The sequence below is a fragment of the Phocoena phocoena genome, chromosome 12, assembly GCF_963924675.1.
Source record: "Phocoena phocoena chromosome 12, mPhoPho1.1, whole genome shotgun sequence".
Classification (NCBI taxonomy): domain Eukaryota; kingdom Metazoa; phylum Chordata; class Mammalia; order Artiodactyla; family Phocoenidae; genus Phocoena; species Phocoena phocoena.
The window spans coordinates 70,867,664-70,895,601 of record NC_089230.1 but is presented as its reverse complement, the minus strand read 5'-3'; the positions used below and the strand labels follow the sequence as shown (position 1 = coordinate 70,895,601).

The 27,938-nt window shown below is 36.1% G+C and overlaps 1 protein-coding gene across 1 annotated transcript in view; it reads right to left on the bottom strand.

Moving 5' to 3' along the window:
• Positions 1–27,938, bottom strand: part of CEP162 (centrosomal protein 162) — an 89,458-nt gene that overhangs the window by 60,600 nt on the left and 920 nt on the right. The window contains exons 2-8 of the mRNA XM_065888945.1: positions 18,373–18,484; positions 15,525–15,671; positions 15,006–15,189; positions 12,929–12,996; positions 7,639–7,754; positions 5,982–6,012; positions 3,328–3,444 (exon numbers count right to left, since the gene is read on the bottom strand). Of these exons, the coding sequence (XP_065745017.1) occupies positions 3,328–3,444; positions 5,982–6,012; positions 7,639–7,754; positions 12,929–12,996; positions 15,006–15,189; positions 15,525–15,671; positions 18,373–18,484 (775 nt within the window). The remainder of the gene's footprint in view (positions 1–3,327; positions 3,445–5,981; positions 6,013–7,638; positions 7,755–12,928; positions 12,997–15,005; positions 15,190–15,524; positions 15,672–18,372; positions 18,485–27,938) is intronic.

The following is a 27,938-nucleotide window of genomic DNA, read 5'->3' as shown; positions in this document are numbered from 1 at the left end:
ATATATCTTAAAACACACTTTACTCAGCCTACTAGCATTATGTGTCACAATTAGCAAGTTCAGATTATTTAAGTTGTTAAATATAGTAGCAAATATGAGACTGAAAATTTTATTGTTGACACAGTCCACCAAAACTGAATCAAGAATAAATAGATAATTTGATCAGACCAATCACTAGAACTGAAATAAAATTTGTAATAAAAAAACTCCCAGGCTTCCCTGGTGGCACAGTGGTTGAGAGTCCACCTGCTGATGCAGGGGACATAGGTTTGTGCCCCGGTCCGGGAAGATCCCACAGGCCACGGAGCGGCTGGGCCCGTGAGACATGGCCACTGAGCCTGCGCGTCTGGAGCCTGTGCTCCACAACAGGAGAGGCCACAACAGTGAGAGGCCCATGTACTGCAAAAATAAAAACAAACAAAAAACCAAACCAAAACAAAAAAACTCCCTGCAAACAAAAGTCCAGGACTGGATGCCTTCACTAGGGAATTCTACCAAACATACAAAAAAGAACTTATACTGATCCTTCTCAAGATCTTCTAAAAGACTGAAGAGGAGGAAACACTCCCATAGTCATTCTATGATGCCACCATCACTGATTCCAAAACCAGACAAAGACACTACCAAAAAGGAAAATTAGAGGCCAGTATCTTTGATGAACATAGATGCGAAAATCCTCAACAAAATATTAGCAAACCGAATCCAACAATACATAAAAAGAATCAGACACCATGATCAAGTTGGATTCACCCCAGGGTCACAAGGATGGTTCAACATATGCAAATCAAGCAATGTGATACACCACATCAACAAAAGAAAAGACAAATGATATGATCATCTCAACTGCTACAGAAAAAACATTTGATAAAACTCAACATCCATTCAGGATAAAAACTCTCACCAAAGTGGGTACAGAGGCAACATATCTCAACATAATAAAAGCTATTTATGACAAACCCACAGCCACTCAACAGTGAAAAGCTGAAAGCCTTCCCACTGAAATCTGAACACGATAAGGATGCTCACCCTCACCTCTTCTATTCAACATAGTTTTGGAAGTCCTAGCCACATCAATCAGACAAGAAAAAGAAACAAAAGGGATCCAAATTGGAAGGAAAGAGGTAAAACTGTCATTACAGGCAGATGACATGATACTCTATATAGAAAACCCTAAAGACTCCACACCAAAACTATTAGAATTAATAAATGAATTCAGCAAGGTAGCAGGATACAAGATTAGTATACAGAAATCTGTTGCATTTCTTTACACTAACAATGAAATATCAGAAAGAGAAAATGAAAAAACAATCTGTTTTAAAAATGTATTAAAAAAATACCTAGGAATAAATCTTACCAAGGAAGTGAAAGACTTATATGCTGAGAACTATAAAACATTGATGAAGGAAATTAAAGATGATTCAAAGAAATGGAAAGCTATCTCATGTTCTTGGACTGGAAGAAACAATATTGTTAAAATGGCCATACTAGTAACTGAAAGCAATTTACACATTTAATGTGATCCCTATCAAATTACCCATGACATTTTCACAGAACTAGAATAAATAATCCTAAAATTTATTTGGAAACACAACAGGCTCAGAGTTGCCAAAGCAAATCTGATGGGAAAAAAACAAAATTGAAGGCATACCTTCCAGACTTCAGACAATACTACAAAACTACAGTAATCAAAACAACATGGTATTGGCATAAAAACAGACATATGGATCAGTGGAACAGAACAGAGAGCCCAGAAATAAATCTGCACACCTATGTTCAATTAATCTTCAATAAAGGAGGCAAGAATATACAATGGAGAAAAAAACAGTCTCTTCAGCAAGTGGTATTGGGAAAGCTGGACAGCCTCATGTAATCAATGAAGTTAGAACACACCCTCACACCATAAACAAAAATAAACTCAAAATGGCTTAAAGACTTATAAGACATGACACCTTAAAACTCCTAGAAAAGAACATAGGCAAAACATTCTCTGATATAAATCACAGCAATGTTTTCTTAGGTCAGGATCTCAAGGCAAAAGAAATAAAAGCAAAAATAAGCAAATGGGACCAAATCAAACTTATAAGCTTTTGTACACAAAGGAAACCATAAACAAAACTAAAGGCAACCCACGGAATGGGAGAAAATATCTGCAAATGATGCAACTGACAAGGGCTTAATTTCCGAAATATACAAACAGTTCATACAGACTAATATCAAAAAAACAAACAACACAATCAAAAATGGGCAGAAGACCTAAACAGACATTTCTCCAAAGAAGCCATACAGATGGCCAAAAGGCACATGAAAAGATAGGGATATTGCTAATTAGAGAAAGGCAAGTCAAAACTAAAATGAGGCCATCATCAAAAAGCCTACAAATAATAAGTGCTGGAGAGGGTGTGGAGAAAAGGGAACCCTCCTACACTGTTGGTGGGAATGTAAGCTGGTCCAGCCACTATGGAGAACAGCAGAGAGGTTGCTTAAAAAACTAAAATAGAGTTACCATATGATCCAGCAATCCCATTCCTAGGCATATATCTGGAAAAGATGAAAACTCTAACTCAAAAAGACACATGCACCCCAACGTTCATAGCAGCACTACTTACAATAGTCAAAACATGGAAGCAACCTAAGTGTCCATCAACAGATGAATGGATAAAGAAGATGTATACACACACACACACACACACACACACACACACACACACACACACAATGGAATACTACTCAGCCAAAAAAAGAATAAAATAACATCATTTGCAGCAGTATAGATGAAATTAGAGATTATCATACTAAGTGAATTAAGTCACAAAGAGAAGACAAATACCGTATGATACCACTTATATGGAGAATCTAAAAAACTGATACAAATGAACTTATTAGCAAAACAGAAACAGATTTACAGACATAGAAAACAAACTTTTGGTTGCCAAATGGGAAAGGGGGAAGAGGGATAAATTAGGAGTTTGGGATTAACAGATACACACTACTGTATGTAAAATAGACAAACAACAAGGACCTTCTGTATAGCACAGGGAACTATATTCAGATCTTGTAATAACCTATAATGGAAATGAATCTGAAAAAGTTATATATACACATACGTGTGTATGTCTATACACACACACACACACAATTTAATCACTGCTGTATTCAGTGAATATAGCAGTGACACAATACAACACTGTAAATCAACTATACTTCAATAAAAAATGTAAAATTTTATTGATATAACTATGACATATATCACATACATTTCCCTAGAAATGAAGTCAATTAGTCATAGAATATTACATATTTAGAGAACAGCTACTTTGTCCCTCTTACCTGTTCCTGTCATTTCATTATCAGTCATATCTGGCAGTGCTTCTGGATTAGTTGTTGCTCTCTCCTGGTCATCAAGGCTGACCTCTGCAACAGAGTCTAATGAATCAAGCAGCACTACTGGAATAACATAAAAGAAAAAAATATTAGGAATATAGAGAAGCTTGTATGGTTCCATAAACAAAATATTTAAATTGTATGCAATCTGTATAAAAACAAAGATAAATGTTTACATATAAAGAATACATAATCATAGATCTAAAAGAAGCATTTTATTCTTATATACAACAGAGTAGGCTTACGTCAACACATATCTATGCTTATATACAAGTCTAATTTATGTTTATATGTAAAAGGCAAAAGGCCTGCAAAAAATAACAGAAAATTTTTTCTTCCTCCAATTTTATTGACGTATAATTGCCAATTAAAAACTGTATATATTTGAGACCTATGACTTGTTGATTTGATAAACATACACATTGTGAAATAATCACCAAAATCAAGATAATTAACATATCCATTTACCCTTTTTTGTGTATGTGGTGAGAACACCTAATATCTCCCCTCTCAGCAGGTTTCAAGTAGTATACAACATTAACTATAGTCACATTGTTGTGCATTATTTATCTCGCATAACTGAAACTTTGTACCCCTTAACCAACATCTTCCTATATCCCCCAACCCCAGCCTCTGGTAACCAACATTCTACTCTGTTTCTAGGAGACTGACATTTTTAGATTCCACATATGTGAGAATATGCAGTATGTCTTTCTTCATGTGGCTTATTTCACTTCATGTAAACGTCCTCCACATTCATCCATGTTGTTGCAAATGGCAGGATTTCTTCTTTTTTTAAAGTGAAATATTATGCATGTAAATACATATACATATACATGTGTAATATTATATATACTACATCTTCTTTATTCATTTGTCTGTTGATGGACATTTAGGTTGTATCCATACCTTGGCTACTGTGAATAATGCTGCAATAAACATGGGAATACAGATATCTCTTCCAGATATATATCTAGAAGTGGGATTCCACTTTTAATTTTTTTCAGGAACTTCTATACTGTTTTCCATAAAGGCTGTGCCAATTTACATCCCTACCAACAGTGCACTAGAGTTCCCTTTTCTCCACATCCTCGCCAAAACTTATTTTTTCCTCTTTCTGGTAACAGTCATTCTAACAGGTGTGAGGTGATATCTCATTGTGGTTTTGATCTGCATTTCCCCGATGATTAGTGAACTTCAGTATCTTTCCATACACCTGTTTGCCCATTTATATATCTTCTTTTGAGAAATGTCTATCTGGGTCCTCTGCTCACTTTTAATTTTTTGTTGTTGCTGTTACTGAGTTGCATGAGTTTTTTGCATATTTTGGATATTAACCCTTTACCAGATACATGGTTTACAAATATTCTGTCCCACTTTATAGGTTGCCTTTTCACTCTGTTGTTCCCCTTGCTATGCAGAAACCTTTTTTAGTTTAACATAATACCATTTATCTATTTTTGCTTTTGTTGTCTGTGCTTTTGGGGTCATATCCAAAAAATTATTGCCTAGTGCAACATCAAGAAGCTTTTTTCCTATGTTTTCTTCTCATAGTTTTGCAGTTTCTGGTTTTATATTTAAGTCTTTGATCCATTTTGAGTTGATTTTTGTATGTGGTGTGAGATAAGGATCCAATTTCATTCTTCTGCACGTGGATGTCTAGTTTTCTGAACACAATGCACTGAAGAGACTATCTTTCCTCATTGTATATTCTTGGCACCCTTGTTGAAGATCAGGTGACACAGATGCATGGATTTATTTCTGGGCTATTCTGTTTCATTGCTTTTGTTTTTGCTTCATTGGTTTTATATGTCTGTTTTTATGCCAGTACCATACTGCTTTGGTTACTATAGCTTTGTAATACATTTTGAAATCAAGGAGTGTGATACCTCCATGCTTTGCTCTTTCTCAAGTTTGCTTTAGCTATGTGAGGTCTTTTGTGGTTCCATACAAATTTTAGGATTGTTTTTTCTATTTCTGTGAAAAATATCATTGGAATTTGATAGGGATTTCACTCAATCTGTAGGTCACTTTGGGTAGTATGAATGTTTTAACAATATTAATTCTTCCAATCCATGAGCACAGAATATCTTTCCACTTATCTGTGTGTTTTCAACTTCTTTCCTCAATGTTTTATCGTTTTAAGCATAATTTACCTCGTTGATAAAATTTATTCCTAAGCATTATATTCTTTTTGATGTCACTGTAAATAGAATTGCTTTTCTGTAGTTTTCCTGAGGAATATTTGTCTGGTTTTGGTATCAAGGTGATGCTGGCCTTACAGAATGAGCCTGCAAAAATTCCCTCTTCCTGTATTTTTTGGAAGAGTTTAACAAGGACTGATATCAATACATCTTTGAACGTCTGGTACAATTTATCCATAAAGGCATGCTGGGCTTTTAAAAAATAAGTACTCTTAAATACAACAGGAAGAATTTAAGGTAGCCATAAGGAACGTATTATTGAGAAAATGTGTAAAGCTTAATTCATCAGAAAATATTTAAAAACAAAAATAGTAATTTATTCAGAATTATTTAGATGTAATTCTGAACAGACCAATTTTTCGCCAATGAAAATTTAGGAATATATATAATATTTACCATTAGCCAGCATGCCAGTTTTCTCTTCTTCCTAAATTAAAAAAAGAAAATAGTTACATGATTTGAAACTGAAGTTACATGAAATGACTGCAGTGCAAAAGAATAACAAAATTTGAAAGCCAGTGCTTTACTCCATGATGAAAAGATCAAGAAACGTGCTTTCTAGATTTCTTTCATCACACTCATTCACCAACAATTCTATAAGACTAGAGAATGTAGTTGTGAGAGAACGTCTACAAGTCTCTTCAGAACCTTGGTGATTACCAGCAATTAATTCAGGCCTTTATAAGCCTTGTTTAAAGTATCTCAATGCCACCTGTTCATCCACCTTGCTCAGAAATTCTCCTACTTTTCGAACTCCAAGATAACATGGCTAGTTCACGTAAGATTCCTGCTATTATAATATCACCGTTTTCCCTATTGATCAAAATTAATGATCAAATATAAGTTGCACTCATCATTTCATCTACATTTTGAGACAAAATCTTCAAAAAAGGCAGGCCATCAAATGGCAAGATAGTTGAAATTTGTCAAAATTATAGGTTCCCTTAGAGTAAGTTTTCTAATTGTGTCACCTATATTCTCCACCTGGATAGGCAGTGTATAGGATCCACCAATAAGAGCAGAGCTTTCATTCCTTCCTATTTTGACCCTTACTCAGACGGCTCTCTACTAGGCTTCCACATTTAGGTGGACACTTTTTTATACAGACTATACTTTCTTAATATACCAAACTATTGTGCCCTCTACTGACCTATTTATTTTTCTAGTAGAAATTACTGTAATACAAAGTATTGTAATTGCCATATTCCAAGTATGAATCCCATTAACTTTCTAAGCATAGTTATCAGATCGCTTTAAACTTCATGTATTTCTAAGGTCATATTCTTTTCTCCCACAAACTGCGTGACATAATGATACCAAGGAAAAGTACTAGGTAAATTAAAAAATAAGAGTATTTCTTAATACCCAGAAAGTGATCCCTGCTTTTATTTAGAGTGTATGGTTTCATATATGTTCAAAACATCTAGTCCTAACACAGTTGCAAAAGAGACTGTATCCAGATCAAAACCAATATAACAAATAGTAATTGTCCTACTGGTTACTATTAGGTAGCTTCAAGGATAAGTTCTGTCTGGCAGGCAATATGGAATAGTACCCTTAGCCAGTCTTGGTAGCCGATTCTCGGTAAGAACTGAGAAACAAGAGAATTAGAGTACAACAACACTGAATGTGAATGGAATAGTTTAGTTTACAATCTTAGCCCAGTAAGTTTCAGACAGTAATGTCACTATTAGCATAAATACTGAGGCAGTTATGTATTGCACTTCACAAGGATAAGACCTACCAAAGAAAAGTATAGTTTAATATACCTGTTTAAAAATTAGATTTGAGATTTTAATGAAGTTTTCAATTTCTAAAGCTTAAGGAAACTTGCCAAAAGAAATCTTTCAGAAAATCATCAACTGCCATGTATTTCATTAAGATTTAAATTTACACCTGAGTTAAGAAAACGTCTGAGTATTAAGAGACCTATAACTTTACAACAATGAGCTAGACTATAAAGAACTCTGTATTTTGAGCTCTTTATACAGTAACAGTCAGCTAAGGTGATGAAAGAAGTTTCCAAACTGTCAAACATATAATTGATACATACCTGTTTAGGTACATTTATTTTTTCTGATTTGGAATTTTCTTTGGAATTAGTCTCTTCTTTAGGAGCCAAAGGTGCATCAATATCCTCCTCATCTTCAAAATCATCACTATAATTTTCTGAAGAAAATAGTTTTAAAAATACAAGGATCATACTGTCAAAAAAGTCAAATTCCATGAAAATATTACTGATTTCCAAAAGAAGTATGCATAAGAATAATTTATTTAAATGTTAACATAAAGATACCTTGAAGAACATACTTTTTTGGGCAAAGATTTAAAGAGAATTCAATTCGTAAGACTTGCGTTTTATTTTTGTACTTTCAAACAGTTATCAGTTTTACATTTTTAATATTTTGTATAATTAACCAACTGAAAATTTCTAGAGCTGTTCAAGAAGTTTTATCTTTAAAACAAACTTCAATTACTTGATTTTTTAAAGACAAAAATCTCAAAATTGCTTACTTATAAAAGGGAGCACTTTTGTGAAATCTTGACACTCTTAAACAAAAGGTTGGATTTTGCTTATTTTTTTAAGTTGATTTTTTTTGTCTTTATAGGTATCTCTTCTGTAACACTTAAGCAGTACTTATGAAAGGTCTATCTCTGACCCCTCCCTCAGGTAAATACTAGCCTTATATGACCTCCACTATTTCTTAATCCTGGGCACTTCTCAGCTAAAGTCCCACATTATATCTCAATGGCTTTGTAGCAGAAGGGAAACGTGTGTCCATGTTAATATGATGCCATCAAGCTACTTATGGCAAAGGTGGGCAGGCACTATCTGGCCAGGATCTCTTCATCAATTTTTAATTCGTTGTTTACAGCCGTTAAATCAAAGGACTGACTGAGATTTGGGGGCTACAGAACAGGAATGGCCTTTTCAGAGTGGAACTGATCATGCATAATCTTATTTGTATTTCAAAAGTCAGACAGGATGGCCTGATGGGAGAAAGACTGCACGAGGTACAAGAGAGTCTGCTTCTGGAATGGCCATCCTTCAGTCTTCTCTTAGAAGAGAGGGGACAACTTGAATGTGATTAACAATGGAAGTCTGAAAATAATTAAGTTAAATAGGGGTGCTTTCAGTGAGATCTACTTACAGAAACATCTCCATGTTAGTTCATAAGGAATACAATGGTGGAACAGCATGGGTATTGTTACTTAGGTAGATAAGCGAGGTGAGTTGGTTAACTACATCGATATCTACACTCTGAGGACGAGAAGCACACCTTTCCTTCTCTTCTATATGAGAAAGAACACTGCCTGGGATTTTCTAAATATCAGTAGACATAATTCAATTCACAAAACAGTTACTGAGAAATTACCTTGTATTAGACAAATTCTAGATGCTAGGACCAATAACAGATGATTAAGATCCTAATATTCTAGTGGGAATCACTGAATTTTAAGTACCTCAGTGATTAGTCTTTCTTAAGTAAAGATGATAAACAAGGAGAGAGGAGATAAGGGAGGGTATGACAATGAACTCAGACAACTACTTGGGATTTGGGAACTATCTGAAATCAATGGAGGGGGATGCAGCGTTTGTGTCACTGCAAAGAAGCAGTATAAGAAACAGTTTGGGTAGTGTAGCATAGTGCTTAGAGCATGACCAGGAGCCAGAAGACATGGATTCAATTCCTGGTTCTACTGTTTTCATCTGTAGAACCAAAAGCAGGTCACAAACCCTCTTTGCCTCATTTTTCCCATCTGTAAAGTAGGGATGATAATAGTACTTATTTCAGAGGGTTGCTGAGGAGATTAAGAGTTAGTGTTATATAATATGTAGCATATATTAGTGTGAGCCATTATGTTTAGCAGTAGTAATTATCTTTGTTAGTATTATTATAGCTTGTGTTGCACTTAATCTGAATTGAAAGTTAATAAAGCCAAATATTATTTCTGATTGAGTAAAGTCCTAATCTAATGTGCATTTTTCAAAACTACATTTTGTTAGTTGCACTTACTAACTGAATAGTCTGTAGGCAAATACTATTGTCCAACATATAAAAGACCAACCTCCTCCTCATGAATTTGTCATGATTAAACTAGGTTTGAAGCAAGAAGGAAATGCCACTGGTAGTCACAGAGAGAAATGAGACAGGACAAGAAATAACAGGAAGGAAAACAGCATATCAGAGATTTCTGAAAGAAACACCAAGGGAAATTAAGTTTATATAAAAATGAAAGAATAAAACCCAATTGAAAAGGTGGTTCTCATATGAAAAATATCAGAGACAATAATATCCAGCTCTTTCACACTGTTTGGGAAACAATGAGAATATTAATTTTTATCGTTCTGACCTTTTGACAGGAAGATGTTACACATGTTATATGTTTCTACTATTACATTCCATACCCTTGTAACTTTGAAAATATTATTTGCATAAATAGAAAATAGGTAAACAATTCTCAATGTAAAAGATCTAAAAGATACATTTTAGCGACATTTTTCATTCTCTGTTGGAAAGTTTGGCTGTGAATTTTAAGTATGATGCAATCTAGAGGACTTTCTCCTCTACCATCTTGGATATCAAGGACTTTGTAAATAATGAGTAAAATGGACAAAATATATGAAACAATTGTCTTCAGACACTGGACAATCCATAGCACAAAAATATGATTCCCAAGAAAGATAACAAGTGAGCTGAGCCCTACGTTCACTAGAAGGTATTTACATCCTGGAGCGCTGAGCAGGGAGGAGAAGATCAGGAAGGTCTCACTGTGTTAAGGATACAGAGATAAGAGTACAGAAAAGAGAAGGTGATTAGAAGCTGCAGGGGAGTGATAGAGAAGGTACTGATGCAGAAATAGAGCACTAGAAATCTACATGGAGTAGATTTCTGAATCTTTCCTGGAGTCTTTCCTGAATACTGAGTCATGTATGTGCAGCTGGAGCAGAGAATAACTGGGAAGCTGCAGGCTAGACAGACAGTTCCCAGAGTTCACACAGGGTAAGGAGATTCTGAAGCTCTAACCAGCTTAAGTGGAAAAATCCTCATTGTCCAGTAGGGGCATTCAGTGGAAATCTCAGGAGGGCTGTGCGTGAGTAGCAGGGTCAAACTCTGCTAGACTAAGTAAGGATCCTCTTGACGTCTCCTAACAAAGCAGAAGAAAAGGCTTGAAAGGATCAAGCTATCTGCCAGAACAAAGCTCAATACTCCTTAAAAGAAGAAAACAAGATCCAGACACTCAACAATGTAAAAAATCTATAATATTTTCAACACTCAGTTTAAAAATTACTATAATTACAAGGAGGAAAAAGTGACCACAACTAGGAGAAGCAGCAGCCAACAGAACGAGACCCAGAAATGAACAAATACTGGGATCAGCAGAATATACTCAATGTTGGGGACTTGGAAACATACTAAAGAGATGAAAAAACAAATCCAAAAGAAACTTCTAGAGTAAAAGGAAAAAGAGTCATTCAATGAATTAACAAAACATTAAAGAAAAGAAGAAAAAAAAATCAGTGGACTTGAAGACACTGCAATAAAAACTGAAGCAGAGAGGAGAAAAGGTTTAAAAAATGAAATAGTCTTAGTGACCTGTGGGACAAAATTTAACTTTCTAACATACTTGTAATTAGGATCAGAAAGCAAGGGGTGGCAGAAATGATATTTGAATAATTAATGGCAAAAACATTTTTTGATTTTGATGGAAACTATAAATTCACAAATCAATTGATGCTGAACCAGCTCCAAACAGGATAAATACAAGAAACAAACAGGATAAATACAAGAAAAGTACACCAAGATCATCCTCATCAAATTGCCACAAAACTGGCCTAAAGAGAAAAATTTGAAAACAGAGGGAGAAGAAGACAATATATATACAAAATCACAATAACAGGAATTACCACTGACTGCTCATGAGAAATAATGTCAGAGGACAATAGAATGAAATCATTAAAGTGCTCAAAGAAATAAAAACTACCCACAATTTTATATCAAGCAAAAGTGTTCTTCAAAAACAAAGGCAAAATATACTTTCAGATAAACAAAACCTCAGAGAAATTATCCCTAGTAGACCTGCACTGCAAGAAAAGTTAAGGAGGTTTTTCATGCTGAACAAAAATAATACTAGATAGAAACTCAAAATAATACTAGATAGCAACTATTTGGAAGTTGGTAAGAGAAGAAGTCTTAAAAGTTCTCATCACAAGAAAAAATAATTTTTTTGTAATTATGTAAAGTGACAGATGTTAACTAGACTTATTATGGTGCTCATTTCACAATGTATAGATATTAAATCATTATGTTGTACACCTGAAATTAATGTTATATATGTCAATTATATCTTAATTTTAAAATAAACTTTTAAAATTCATTTCAAAATAAAAAAGAAACTCAAATCTATGCAAAGAAATACAAGTCATTGGGAACGGTAAATACATGGATAAATATAAGTTTTTACATATGCATAAATTTTTTTACCTTCCTTAAAATTTTTTTAAAATGATAAGAGATTGTTAAAAGCAATAATAATAATGATAATAGTAATAATACTGCTGTATTGTGGGGTTTTTAAGACATGTAGAAGAAAAATGTATGCCAAAAATAGCAAAAAGGTTGGGGGAAGTTTACTGTTAAGATTCATGTAATGTGGTATAATGTTATTTGAAAGTAGACTCTAATAAGATAAAGATGCATATTGTGAATCACAGGGCAACTAAGAAAAAAATACAGCAAAGAAGTACAACTAACAACCCAAAAGAAGGGTTAAGATGGAATGGTATAAATACTCAATCCAATAAAATGTAGCACAAAAGCAATAACCAAAAAAAGATGGGAAGATAAAAAAATGAATGGCAAAACAGTAAATAACCATACCAATGAATATATTTTTGCAAAGGGTAGAAACATTTCAATTAAAAGTCTGAGATTGTCAGATCGGATATAAAAGCAAAACTCAGCTATATGCTACCAAAAGAAAACCATTTAAAATATAGAAACACAGACACATTAAAAGTCAAACGATGGAAAAAGACACACCTCCCTCACCATGCTTTGGAGGTATTTGTCCTGACTGCACACATTCTTCTGGTCCTAGCACAAAAGTCCTTTTTCTGTCTTCCAAATGGGTCCACTACCCACTCCCAACAAATGAAGCAGTCCTGCACTTACAACAATTTCTTAGTAGCTCTAATTGTGCTGTAGGCAACTCACTCTACCTGTTCAAGCTCTTGCCAAGATAATATGATTTTCCTTTTATTTTTCTCTTATCAATGTCTTTATTAAAAGCTATATTATCTTTTCAAATACTGTAAATTTTAGAACCAATGAAATTACCTGCCAGTTCTTCATGTTTTGATTCATCCTCATGTTTATCTTCAGTCAGTTCCACATTAGCTTGATTACTGGAAAAATATTTACTTAATTTAGTATTACATGTTAATAATACATTACCATGCAATATTTTGTGTATATTTTTTAAAAACCTCTAACATTACTTATTTCTTCTCAAGTACTTTTGTTCTAGCAAAAGCTAAAAATCTGGAAGCTATGAGGGAAATGTTTTGAAAATAAAGGATCTAAGACTAATTGTAGTTGCCAAAGTAATACAAAGGGGAAAAAATGCCATTTTCTTAATTTTATACACAAATATACACAATTTTATACATAAATATGTGCATTTACATTTCTCAGGGCCCAGCCAGCCTTTCTACGCTAAAGATTAGGAACTGACCACAAGCTGTAAGAATCAGTGAAGTCTATGTGGAGACCAGAAAAAAACTGCCAGAACCAGCATTTACATGCTAAGAAGCAATTTCATCCTGAAATGGAAGCTGAACGAGAGAGCCTTGAGCCAGTAAATACTCAGCAAGGTGACAAGAGAGCTACTTTTAATTATATTGGATATATTAGTTCATATACTGCCTTCCTTCAAACCAAAGAATCAGTTCTACCTTTTTCAGTCCCCCAACCATGGCTTTAGTGAGATCATTAGCAGATCAAGAAACTATAAACTCTAATAACAGTAGCAGAAAATACCATTGCATACTCAATACACTACTGCACTCTGCCTAGGCTGTTCTTGCGTAGAAATATCAGTAGTTAAGAATATCGTTAAGAACAAAGAAATGTTAAGAAATATTGCAAAGGGGCAAAAACTTGTGGCCAGCAAACCTGTGTATGTTTAATCTGTGTCACTGTTAGGACAGGAAACCACCATGGGCCCTGATGGTCCCTAGGTGTTCTTGCTGGGTATGCCAAGAACGCAAGGCACAGACCCTCCTTCCTAGGTCATTTCTCAGGGTTGTGTGCACTGAGCAACTTTGAGAGACGAGGCAATGTTTCTGCCCCCAAAGCAGGCTTGTTTCCGCTTACTCTAAAGCAAAGATTCCCCAAGCTCAGTGACCCTCTCCTGTAAAGCAACCCATTGCACTGGCAAACAGCCATCAAGGACCCCGTGAACCTTGTGGGGCATGGGAAACTAAGGCAAATAAACGTGACCCTCAGGTCCTGCTTTTGTGATGAGAAATAAAGTCCATTTGTTTCTGACCCAGGAATCTTGTGTCTATTGTCAGCATTCATAAAACTGGCAGGCTGACTTGTCAGCTTGCAAGTAGGGTAAAAATCTCAGACACAGTTCATAAGGGTCACTGCTTTGTCCACTGTCCAAGAAAATAAGCATCTTGAGGAGACCAGGCACTCTGATGACCAGAGGCTATGAGTCTCCTGGCCGTTAATTTAAATATAGTTTGGTGTTCTTAAAATCTTAAAACTGTAATCTGGCTTCCATTTATAACTTAAAAAATTAAATGGAAAATTGAAACTGAGGAAATTAAAGATACAAGGTTTCAAAGAAGTCTTGAGAATGCCAAAGGTCTGCGGCACCAGCTTAGTCAATTAAAATTTCCAGGATAAATGAAGTCCCCTAATAATCATTAGGGTCAACCATACACAAAGGTAGGATACAAACCAAATCGGTCTTTGCTCCCTGGTTCCTCCTTCCCTTTTTGTTCCTGTTTCCCCTGAGTTTATAATAGCTACCAGTCTGGACTCTCTTACTGATCTTACCTCTGGAAAATCACTTAATAAATTACCTTCCTAGTTAGGTCTATTTGGCAATGTGCTATTCATTTCAAAAGTACCTCATGCATGAAATTTCAGATCTCTAGAGGTTCTCAAATACACATCAACATTTTCCAGCCTATATATATATGTATATATAAATCATATTCTACACACACACACGTAAGCTACCCCTGACCAAAATAATAAAGAGAAAATAGAATTAAAACTAAGATTTAAATTTTGCCTGTTATATATGTTTACCCCTTCAAGTCCATGCATCTACCAGCCTTTCAAAAATATAAAGACACAAAAATCACTCAATGATTAGTTTATATTGTATTTACATTACCTATGTAAAGCTTTAAAATGTGTGGAGTCATTAGAATCCAATTCTTTATTTAATCTGGAGTAATCAATGGAAGATGTGAAGCCTTTCTCAAGCGTGGCAAAAAATTGCTCTTTTTCCTCTTGCTCTGCTAATGTGTCCAATCCCAATCCAAGAACGCTATGATTGAGCTCAGGAACTACTATCTCTAAATGGAAAGCACAAAGATATTTCATTAACACATAGAATTTTGAAAAAATTAATTTTAATGATGCATTTATTGACATTACATAGTCAGACTTCAAAAAACTTGAAACATACTTCACTTAATCTCTTACTCAAATATAGCTTTATATTCATTATAATACGTAAGGCTATGAAGCTTCTCCAGGGGTATAATTCTAAACCTTCTAGGAAGATATTAAATCTGTCTACACGCTTCAGTAAAGGAGGCTCCAAGATAGTTATGAGTTAACTTTCCTAAAAGTCCTAATTATAAGCATAGTAATTAACCTGTCAACTCACATCCCTCACAATTCTTACCATTGGCCTCTAAGCTGTCAATACTTAAGATAGAGGTTCCACTGCTCTTAAGAAACTGAATCCTTTCAGCAGATTCCTCTTCTATTTCCATAATAGGCTGAGGAGTCTTCTTTGTTTTCAAATAGCTTACATTTGTTCCAAGTAGTCCTGGGATGGGATTTAATATAGTTGGATATTTATGTTAAGAGAATTGTTTTGACTACTATGCCAACACAGTAGTACTGTTATACTAGCTTAGACTAGTTGTACTGTTATATTAGTTATACTAGTAGACAGTAGCTATGAAATAAATCTGGTCTATGAAATAAAAATCCACCAGACCCAAAATTCACAAAACAAAAATTACAGTTCTATTTGACAGCAGTGCATCTTATTAAGTGGAATATTTCAAAAACTTGCATAATGAGACGAGATTTTTTAAAAATGATTTTGAAGCACAAGTACTTAATACAGTATACCATGCCACTTGGGGAAGTAATCCCAGGGCAGGAGTCAACGGTCAGACCATGCTCATCTACATAGGCTGGGGGTAGGGTTTTGCTCTTCATTCCAAAAGCACTAGAAAACACTGGAAAAGTTATACAATATCAAAATTTCTTTATCCTAGCAGTATATATTTGTTGTAAAAAACTGATATATGGGAAAAATAACTGTATTATATGATACAAATAATAAGATTAGAAAAATACCACTTTTGCTTAGAAGGAAGCCTTATTGAGAAGTTACAAATTGTGATTTCAATTTCCTACTTAGCATCCTATTGGAGAGGCTTTAGAAACAAATTATTTTATGGCTCTGTGTGAATAATGGCTTTAACTGATCCAGTAACAGCTGGAGAAAATCAGGAGATATATCTATAGGCACTTCAAATGAAAACATACACGCCAAGGTCAGGGTGCCATCGGGGCATCTGTCCAGGGTCTCAGTCCGGCTCTGAAGATGGACTCAGGGATGTGACCCACACTAACCAACCTCATTTGAGACTAATACAACTGAAACCAAGATCCAATTCAGTTATTTATAATGAAGAGTATAACCAGTAGGAGAATTAGACGGTTTCACTAACTAGACAGAACATTTTGTCCTTATGGCAACTGAAAGAGAAAGCAAAATTATAAGGCTGAAGTAGCTCAATGTTGATGTTTAATGGCATCTATGTAAGATTGGGAATGCATTCCTCTCAAAAGGGGTGTTCAATTCTCCCTTAGAAGCTTCTATACTCTTGATGGCAGGAATCATATTTAGTTTTTGCATACTAGTGCCAAGTACTCAGAACATAACATGAACTCAATAAATGTTTGTGACTGAACCAGGGACCAGGTTATACCCCTGGGCAGAGGAACCTTCTTCCACTGTGTTTAAAAGGACACTGTCAAAGTCTCCTTCCTAAGTATCCTTTGCATCCTTTACTAATCAAATCCACTCTGATTGATACATTCTTTTAAAAAAAATTTAGTATCTTTAGTCAGGTTACATTCAAGTGTTGGTCTAGGACCTATTCTTTCCCTTTAGGGTGAGTTTGCATACTACATCTCTGATTCATTACTTTCTAGATAAAGACTTTAATGCTAAATAAGTCACAAATCATTGTCAATTATTTCAATAGTACTTAATCATATATCTTTTTCAAGCATCAATGGGGGAAAGATTCTAAAACATAATTCTTCACATGCAAACTTTAGCACTGTGCATGGTTTATGGATTTATGAAAACACACTGAACTTTTCAATAAGGCAATTCCTTACTGTGAAGTATTAAGAAGAACAGAGAAGTGACTATCAAATTCACAGTAACATTTATTTATTAAACACATTTATTATTTACTGTTGAGGGTCAAGGAGCACAAGGAAAAAGAAGAGATACAGAAATCCTATCAGTTCATAAAATGGTGCTTAGTGAGACACAAATATTGTGAACATAGGTACTTAATAGAGGTAGTCTGAGGATCCTTGCCAATACAGCAATATCATATATAGTAGCTATACTGAGGAAAACACCCAGAGAGTAATTTTCTATTTGTAAAGATGTGAGTAGGAATAGTTCCAAAAAAGATATACACATGTGCTAGACAGGATCAATAATGAGTTATTTACTATTAAGGTAATAAAATTATTTTTTTCTACTGTCATTAACAGAGACCAATACCAAAATCTATAGATTTGTTAAAATCTTCCCAATGCAGTGACATTAATACATTGTCAGAATATTTTATTAAATCACTTTAAATCAATTTACCATTAAACATGATAATATATAAATATACCTAACATTATTCACCAGCTTAAATTGAGGAACGATAAATTATTTCAATGTAAAATAATCTGATAATGCAGAAACACAGATTCCCTATTATATAAAAAATATATCATAAAGTAATATGAAAATCAAGTCAAACTTCAAAAATTCACACTATTAGTATTATTTTCCTTATATATTTATTAAAAGCATGGTAAGAAAGTCCAGAATTAAAAGTCTTGTCTGGGCTTCCCTGGTGGCGCAGTGGTTGAGAATCTGCCTGCTAATGCAGGGGACATGGGTTCGAGCCCTGGTCTGGGAAGATCCCACATGCCACGGAGCAACTAGGCCCGTGAGCCACAACTACTGAGCCTGCACGTATGGAGCCTGTGCTCTGCAACAAGAGAGGCCACGATAGTGAGAGGCCCGTGCACCGCGATGAAGAGTGGTCCCCGCTTGACACAACTAGAGAAAGCCCTCGCACAGAAACGAAGACCCAACACAGCCAAAAATAAACAAACAAATGTGGGGTTTAAAAAAAAAAAAAAAGAAAAAAGTCTTGACTGCCCCCCTGTGGTCAAATAACTTAAAATTAAAAATCAGCAATATTTACCACCATCTTCAAATTCATCTTCAGTTATCCACCATGGCACTGTATCATTCTTCTTCACTTCTTTAGGTTGTCTAGGTGTTTTATTTGAATTTTCAAAAGAATCATCTGAAAGCTAAATCATATATAAGCTAGTGAATTTTAAATTCAAGAATCCCAGATTTATCACTGAAAATGTTTCTTTGTTCTCTGATATTTCAGTTATCACCTAAACATTCTCAGCAATTATGTATAAATTCATATATTTCTAGATTTATGGGGTCAAAATAACTTAAACATCAAGTATACATCTCTGAACACTGATTTCATACCCAGAATTAAACAAGCAGACGAAACAAGGAAAAAACATCAACAATAAAAACAAAGAAATAAAAAACTTGATCAAGAAACCTAATCAGGAAGGAATAAAAGGATATAATCCTTTTTTAGACACTATCTCGGGTCTAAGAATAAATAATGATTGTGCAAAATCACCTAGCATCACTCTAGAAGAACACAAAATTCTAAGACCAGGAAGAACCGAGTGTGAGGTGTTTACCAGAGAAATTTGCATTTGTCACAATGATTAATAAACTTTAATAAACTTTTATTTGTCCTTTTCTACTCTTCAGGTTCAAATCTTACTACAATCCTAAACCCCTACTCTAACCACGATCTACCACCCTTACTCTCAGCCAATAACTTGGGCTCTCTCTTCACAGAGAAAATAAAGACCTTAGGTCAAAAACCACCTTCCTTCTCCTTCCCCTCACTCCACCACTAAACTCACCCGTTAAGACGCTGCTTTCCTCTCTCAGAAGAGCAATTCTTTCCTCCACTCCCAGGAGAACCTGCAGAGGGGCCACCTCCCGCCTCACCAAGTTCTCGCTTGCTGGGTTATCCTAATCCATCTCTGCACCTCACTCCCTCCACAATCTCCTTGCCCTCCTTCCCTCAGGTTATAAACTTGCTCATCACTGCATCCCCAGGGCCTAGCACAGCACCTGGCATAATTGTATAGTATAAGAATGAACACTTGGGCTTCCCTGGTGGCGCAGTGGTTGAGAGTCCGCCTGCCAATGCAGGGGACACGGGTTCGTGCCCCGGTCTGGGAAGATCCCACCTGCCGCGGAGCGGCTAGGCCCGTGAGCCATGGCCGCTGAGCCTGCGCGTCCGGAGCCTGTGCTTCGCAATGGGAGAGGCCACAAGAGTGAGAGGCCCGTGTACCGCAAAAAAAAAAAAAAGAAAGAAAGAATGAATGAACACTTAAGTCTACCCTACTTAAAAAAAAACAAAACAAAACAAACAAAACAAAGCAAACAGGCAAAGTTCCTTACTCCTACCTCCTTTTCATTCTATCATCTTTCCTTTATGTACATTCTAACTTCTCCAGGTCACTGTTAAACCCCTTAAAATCTGGTCCCCATCCAAAACAGCTCTCCTCAGTCACCACAGGCCTCCTATATGCCACAAATAAAGGATGACTGTCAGTCACCTCCCTGATCATACCATGGAGTTTGACATGGTGACCAACTCTCACTTCGGGCAAATCTCGCCCTTTGACCTCATAGCACCACCTCCTCCAGGTTATACTTCACCTCTGTGACCTTTCCTAACCAATTCTAATAGCTCTTGGCCCTTTTGCCCTTTTCTTTAACACGAGACTTCCCCAGGACTCTGCTCTTCGTCCTTTTTATCCTTATTCTACACACTTTTTCTGGAGACGAAATCAACGTTTATTAATTACTTGCCTGCTCTATGTCAGGATCTATACTCAGGTTATTTTAGTCTTTAAATAATCCAGCAGAGATTTACTGATGGGGAAGTAAGCTCAAAGAAGTTAAGCAACTTGTCCAGGTTGCAACTACCAGTAAGTGATACAGAGCTGGGATTCAAACTTGGGTTTCTCTAACTAAGGCCTGTCCACTTTCAAATACTCTATATGGTCCCCCAACTAGGACATTGGTACCTGGGGCACTTCTTAAACTTCTGAGATGACTACACACACATTTCCACCTGCCAACCAAACAACTCTACCCCAGTGACTTGTAAGAATGCCATTTTTAAATCTTCGAAAAGAACTCACTGTCTTCCTTGACCACCAGGCAGGATGAGGGGAGGAGAAAAGAAAGAGTATTCTTTACTCCATCTGAATTTTAGTTGCATCACCTTCCACACAGTCTTATACTTCACTGTCATGCTGAAATGTTCCATTTCTCTCTTTCTACCTCTCGCTGTTTACCAAACTCTGACAATCTGCCTCAGATTCAGTTTTTTCCTCCTAAACCCATGGCTACGTGAAAGTGTGAAAGAAGGACTGTAAGTTTTTGGAGCCAGACAGATCTGAGTTCAAACTTTTAACTTCAAAATAAGCTAGTTCTGTTGCTTAGGGAAAATTACGCCTCTTTTCAGTTTATACATATGTAAAACAAGCATAGCGACACTGACCTTGCAGGGCTGTGGCAAGGATCAGCAAAGAAACAGAGAATGCCCATCCTACTGCCTAATACATAGCAGGTATTCTCACTTCTGACAATCTTCCACACTGCTTTCTAGGCTACTATCATTAAACACGAAGCAAAACAAAACAGCTGGCTGCTCAGTTAACAACAGTGCTCGTGAGGATATGGAGAAACTGGAACCCTAATATTACTAATACACTTCTGGTGAGAGTAAAATGGCACAGCCGTTTAGGAAACAGTCTGACAGTTCCTCCAAAGGTTAAACACAGAGCTACCATATGACCCAGCATTCCCACTCCTAGGTATACACACAAGAGAAATGAAAACATACAACCACACAAAAACTTATATACAATTGTCATAGCGGCATTATTCATAATTGCTAGAAAGTGGAAAGAACTCAAATGTCCATCAGCTGATAAGAAGGTAAACAAAATGTGGTAAATCCATACGATGGAATATTATTCAGCTATAAAAAAGGAATAAGGTACTGATCGATATGACAACATAAATGAACCTTGAAATTGTTACGTTAAGTAGAACAAGCTGTAAGAAAGACATATGGAATCGGGTAGGAAGGGAAGAAAAGTGATCAGGTCAGGAGCTGTTCCCCAGGGAAGGGACACAGAAAAGCAAGGGGATTAAAAGGCTTGGAAACCCACTCTGGGGAGTAGGTGGCTAGAACCACATATTGGGGGCCACAGCCCTGGGGTCTGCCACTGGGAAGATGAGTCCCCATAGCTGGTTATAAAACCAGTGGGACCGACAGTGGGGCTGTAAGAAACCGAGACTCTGCTCATGAAGAGTGTGCACATATTTCCTTACTCCCGAAACAAGGTGGAAGAAGCAGAATGAAACTGCACGGGACTCTGGCTGGTTTCCTATGACCACCCTGGCACAAGGCCTGGCCCAAGCCAAACCCCTACTCCAGCCCCTCTTGCTCCAGCACTACTCCTCTCTGGGGCAAAGATGACAATGTGACAATGCTAGAAGAGGAAAGAGTACATGCTTATAGGAAACAGAACCAGCTGGGACCCAACCCTCAGGGCTTCTGCTCCAGCACCTTGGGACTCACTCCCACCCCTCATAGGGTGGTGTTGGCCACTGAGTGAGGAGAAGCCCTGGCTCACACCTGGCTCTGCCTTGAGCCCCTTTGTCTCCAGTCCCACCTCTTACCAAAGTGATAGCTGCCAGCACACCCTGGAGAAAGACACAGCTCCTGCTTACATCAGATCCAGCTCTCCCATCAAAGCCACCAGGCACGTGCAGACTGCACAGGGACACTCCCACAAAGGGGCACCCCTTCAAGATGGGGATAGGTAACTGTTTCACTTAATTTCATAGAGACAGAGAAAGTTAAACAAAATGAGAGGACAGAAGAACTTGTTTCAAACAAAAGAACAGGAAAAACAACTAATGAAACAGAGATAAATAATTTACCAGATAAGAAGTTCAAAGCATTACTAAGAATGCTGAAAAAGGAATAGATGAACATAGTATTTTAACAAGAAATTAGAAAATATAAAAGAACCAGCCAGAAGTGAAGAATACAACTGTAATGAAAAACACACTAGAACGAATTAACAGCAGACGAGGTGATACAGAAGAATGCATAAGTGATCTGGAAGACAGAATAATGGAAATCACCCAATCAGACATGAAAAAAAAACAAATTTAAAAAATGAAAACAATTTAAGGGAACTCTGAGATACCATCAAGTGTACCAACATTCATACTATAGGTGTCCCAGATGGAGAACTCAGAGAGAAAGGAGTTGAAAATTTATTTGATGAAATTATGGCTGAAAATTTCTTGAACCTGAATAAGTTAATCAGATATCCAGGTACAGGAGGCACAGAGAGTCCCAAGTAAAATGAACCCAGATAGACCCACACCAAGACATATCACAATTAAAGTGTTATTAAAATGTTAAAAGTTAAAGAGATTATTCTAAAGGCAGCAAGAGAAAAACAAAGAGTCGCATACAAGGGAACCCCACCCCCCAAAAGCTATCAGCTGATTTTTCTGCAAAACTTTGCAGGCCAGAAGGGAACAGCATGATATATTTAAGGTGCAAAAGGGAAAAACCTAAAACCTAGGATACTCTACCCAGCAAAATTATAATTTGGAATTAAAGGACAGATGAAAAACTTCTCAAACAAGCAAAGACTAGAAGAGTTCATCAATACTAAATTGACCCTAAAGGAAATGTTAAAGGGTCTTCTCTCAGTGGAAAAGAAAATGCTACAACAAGAAGTAGGCATGTATAGGAAAAGAAAAACCCCACTAATAATGACAAATATATAGTAAAGGCTATGGATCAACCACTTAAATAAGCTAGTACAAAGATTCAAAGACAAAAATTGTATAATCAGCTATAACTATAATAAAAAGATAAGGGATAAACATGAAGATGTAAAATATGACACAAAAACACAAAATGTTGGGGAAGGGAGAAAAAAATGTAGAACTTTTAGAATGTGTTTGAACTTAAATGACTACCAGTTTAAAACAAGTGGATATAACCATAGATCAACATATATGAACCCCATGGTAACCAGAAATAAAAACCCAATAATGAAAAAAAAAACCCAATAATGGACACACAAAAACTGGAGAGAAAGGAACACAAACATACCACTAAAGAAAATCATCAAACCACAGGGGAAGAAACAAAAAGAAGGAGAAAAGAACAGAGAATAAGTACAAAAACCAGAAAAGAGTAACAAAATGGCAGTACGAACATAACTATCAATAATTGCTTTAAATGTGAATGGACTAAATGCTCCAATCAAAAGACACAGGGTGGCTGATTGGACAAAATAACAAGACCCATCTATATGCTGCTTACAAGAGACTCGCTTCAGAGATAAAGACACACACAGACTGAAAGTGAGGGGCTAGAAGAAGTTATTTCATGCAAATGGAAACAAGACAGCTGGGGTAGCAATACTCATATAAGATGAAACAGACTTTAAAACAAAAGGCAAGTAGGGCATTGTATAATGATACAGGAATCAATACAAAAGAGGATATAACATTCATTAAAATATATGCAACTAATATAGGAGCATCTAAATATATAAAGCAAATGTTAACAGCTATAAATGGAGAAACTGGCAATAATACAAAAGTAGTAGGGAATGTTAATACCCAATTGGACAGATGGACAGATCATCCAGACAGAAAATCAGTAAGGTAACACTGGCCTTAAATGACAAATTAGACCAGATGGACTTAATAGATATCTACAGGATATTCCATCCAAAACCAGCAGAATACACATTATTTTCAAGTGACCATAGAACATTCTCAAGGGCAGACCACACTCTAGGTCACAAAAAAGTCTCAACGAATTTAAGAGGACAGAAATTACATCAAGCATTTTTTCCAATCACCATGGTATAAACTAGATATCAATTATAGGAAGAAAAATGGGAAAAACACAAACATGTGGAGACTAAATGACATGCTACTAAAAACACAATGGGTCAATGAAGAAATCAAAGAGGGAATCAGAAAATACCTTAAGACAAATGAAAATAAAAACACAACTTTCTGAAATCATGGGATGTAGCAAAAGCAGTTCTAAGAGGAATGTTTACAGTGATACAGGCCTACTTTAAGAAACAAGAAAAATCTCAAATAAACAACATAACCTACCATCCAAAGGAATCAGAAAAAGAAGAACAAAGTCCAAAGTCAGCAGAAGAAAGGAAATAATAAATACCAGAGAGGAAATAAATAGAGACCAAAAAAATAAAATAAAATAAATTTAAAAAATCAATGAAACCAAGAGCTGGTTTTTTGAAATAATAAAGAATTTTTTTTTTTTTTTTTGGTTGCATGGCATCTTAGTTGCAGCAGGCAGGCTCCCCAGTTGTAGTCACAGGCTCCTTAGTTGAAGCACACAGGCTCCTTAGCTATGGCTCCAGGGCTCCTTAGTTTCAGCTTGCCAGCTCCTTAGGTGCAGCTCGTGGGCTCCTTAGTTGTGGCTCACAGGCTCCTTAGTCACGGCATGCAGGCTCCCTAGTTATGGCATGTGAATCCCTAGTTGCAGCATGCATGTGGTATCTAGTTCCCTGAACAGGGATCAAACCCGAGCCCTCCGCACTGGGAGTGTGGAGTCTTATCCACTGCTCCACCAGGCAGGGAAGTCCCCCCAAAAATTAAGAAAATTGATAAGCCTTTAGCCAGGGGTTCATCAAGAAAAAAGAGGACCCAAACAAAATAAAAAAGAAAGAGGAGAACTAACAACCAATATCACAGATAATAAAATCATAAGACAATACTACAAACAGTTACATGTCTACAAATTGGACAACCTAAGAAATGGATTAATTTCTAAAAACATACAATCTTCCAAAACTGAATCAGGAAGACACAGACAATGTGAACAGACCAATCACTAGTAGTATAATTGAATTAGTAATCAGAAACTTCCAGCAAACGAAAGTCCAGGATAGCGTCACAGGAGAATTCCACCAAACATATAAAAAGCTAATATCCTTCTCAACCTATTCCAAAAAACAGAAGAAAGGACACTCCCAAATTCATTCTACAAGGTCACATTACCCTGATATTAAAAACAGACAAAGACACTACAAAAAAAGAAAACTGCAGGCTGATATCTCTGATGAATATAGATGCAGAAATCCTCAACAAACTTAATTCAACAATATATAAAAAGAATCATACACCATGATCAAGTAGGACTTACTCTAGGGATGCAAACATGGTTCAATATTTGCAAGTCAATCAATGTGATACACCACATTAACAAGTCACATGATCATCTCAATAAATACAGAGAAAGCATTTGACAAAATTCAATATCCATTCATGACAAAAACTCTCATCAAAGTTGGTATCTAAACTCATAGCAACGTAAAAAAGGTCATTTATGACAAACCCACAGCTAACATCATATTCATTGGTGAAAAACTGAAAGCGCTTCCTCTAAAATCAGGAACAAGATAAGGATGCCCACTCTCACCACTTCTATTTAATAAAGTACTGGAAGTCCTAGTCAGAGCAATCAGACATGAAAAGAAATAAAAGGCTTCCAAATTGAAAGGGAAGATGTAAAGCTGTCAGTATTTGCAGATGGCATGATACTACATATAGAAAACCCTAAAGTCTTCACCAAAAAACTCTCAGAATTAATAAATGGATTCAGTAGCTTTGTAGGATACAAGATTAATATACAGAAATCTGTTGCTTTTCTATATACTAATAATGAACTATCAGAAAGAGTAAGAAAACCATCCTTTTTAAAATCACATCCAAAAGAATAAAATACATAGGAAAAAACTTAATCAAGGAGGTGAAAAACTCATGGTCTGAAAACTATAAAACACTGATGAAGGAAACTGAGGATGATACAATGAAATGGCAAGATAGCTCATGTTCATGGATTGGAAGAATTGATATTGTTAAAATGTCCATGCTACCCAAAGCAAGCTACAGATTTAATGCAATACCTGTCAAAACATGTATGACATTTTTCACAGAACTAGAACAAATAATCCTAAAATTTATACGGAACAACTAAAGACCCTGAAAAGCCAAAGCAATGTTGAGAAAAAAGAACAAAGCTAAAGGTATTAAGCTCCCTGACTTCAGCTCCCTGACTTCAGACTATACTAGGAAGCTCCAGTAATCACAACACAAAAACCAACAAGTCCATCAACAGAACAGAATAGAGAGCCCAGAAATAAACCCGTGCACTTATGGTCAATTAATCTACAACAAAGAAGGCAAGAATTTACATTGGAAAAAAGACAGTCTCTTATTGAAGTAAGTGGTGCTGGGAAAACTGGACAGTTACATGTAAAAGAATGAAATTAGAACATTTTCGCACACCATATATCAATACAAAAATAAACTCAAAATGGAGTAAAGACCTAAGTATAAAACCTGAAACTGGGCTTCCCTGGTGGCGCAGTGGTTGAGAGTCCACCTGCTGATGCAGGGGACACGGGTTCGTGCCCCGGTCTGGGAAGATCCCACATGCCGCAGAGTGGCTGGGCCCGTGAGTCATGGCCGCTGAGCCTGCGCGCCCGGAGCCTGTGCTCCGCAACGGGAGAGGCCACAACAGTGAGAGGCCCGCATACCGCAAAAAAAAAAAACAAACCTGAAACTATAAAACTCCTAGAAGAAAACATAGGCAGAACACTCTGACATAAATTGTAGCAATATTTTTTTGGATCTGTCTCCTAAGGCAAAGGAAACAAAAGCAAAACTAAACATATGGGACCTAATCAAACTTAAAAGCTTTTGCACAGTAAAGGAAACCATCGATAAAATGAAAAGAACCTATAGTACAGGAGAAAACATTGCTTATCATATGACCAATAAGGGGTTAATATCAAAAAACAAACAAACAAAAAAACCCAACCTGATTAAAAAATGGGCACAAGATATACACATGGCCAACAGGCACATGAAAAGATGCTCAACATTGCTAATCATCAGGGAAATGTAAATCAAAACCCCAAATAGGTATCACCTCACACCTGTCAGAATGGCTACAAATAGCAAATGCTGGTGAGGATGTAGAGAAAATGGAACCCTTGTACACCGTTAGTGGGAATGTAAATTGGTACAGCCACTATGGAAACAGTATGGAGGTTCCTCAAAAAACTAAAAACAGAACTACTATATGATCCAGTGATTCCACTCCTGCGTATATATGCTAAGAACACAAAAACAGTAATTGGAAAAGATAAATGCATCCCAATGTTCACAGCAGCATTATTTACACTATCAAAGATATGGAAGTGTTCATCAACAGATGAATGGATAAAGAAGGTGTGGTATACAGATATATGATGGAATGTTACTTAACCATAAAAAGAATGAAATTTTGTCATTTGAAACAGCATGGACGGACCTGGAGGGTACTATGCTTAGTGAAACAAGTCAGAGAAGAACAAATACTGTATGTTATCACTTATATGTGGAATCTAAAAACATAAACAAATGAATATAACAAAGCAGAAAACAGACTCTCAGATATAGACAACAAACTAGTGGGTACCAGTGGGAAGAGAGAAAGGAGGAGGGGCAAAATAGGGGTAGGGGTAGGGATTAAAATGCACAAACTACTATGAATAAAATAAATAA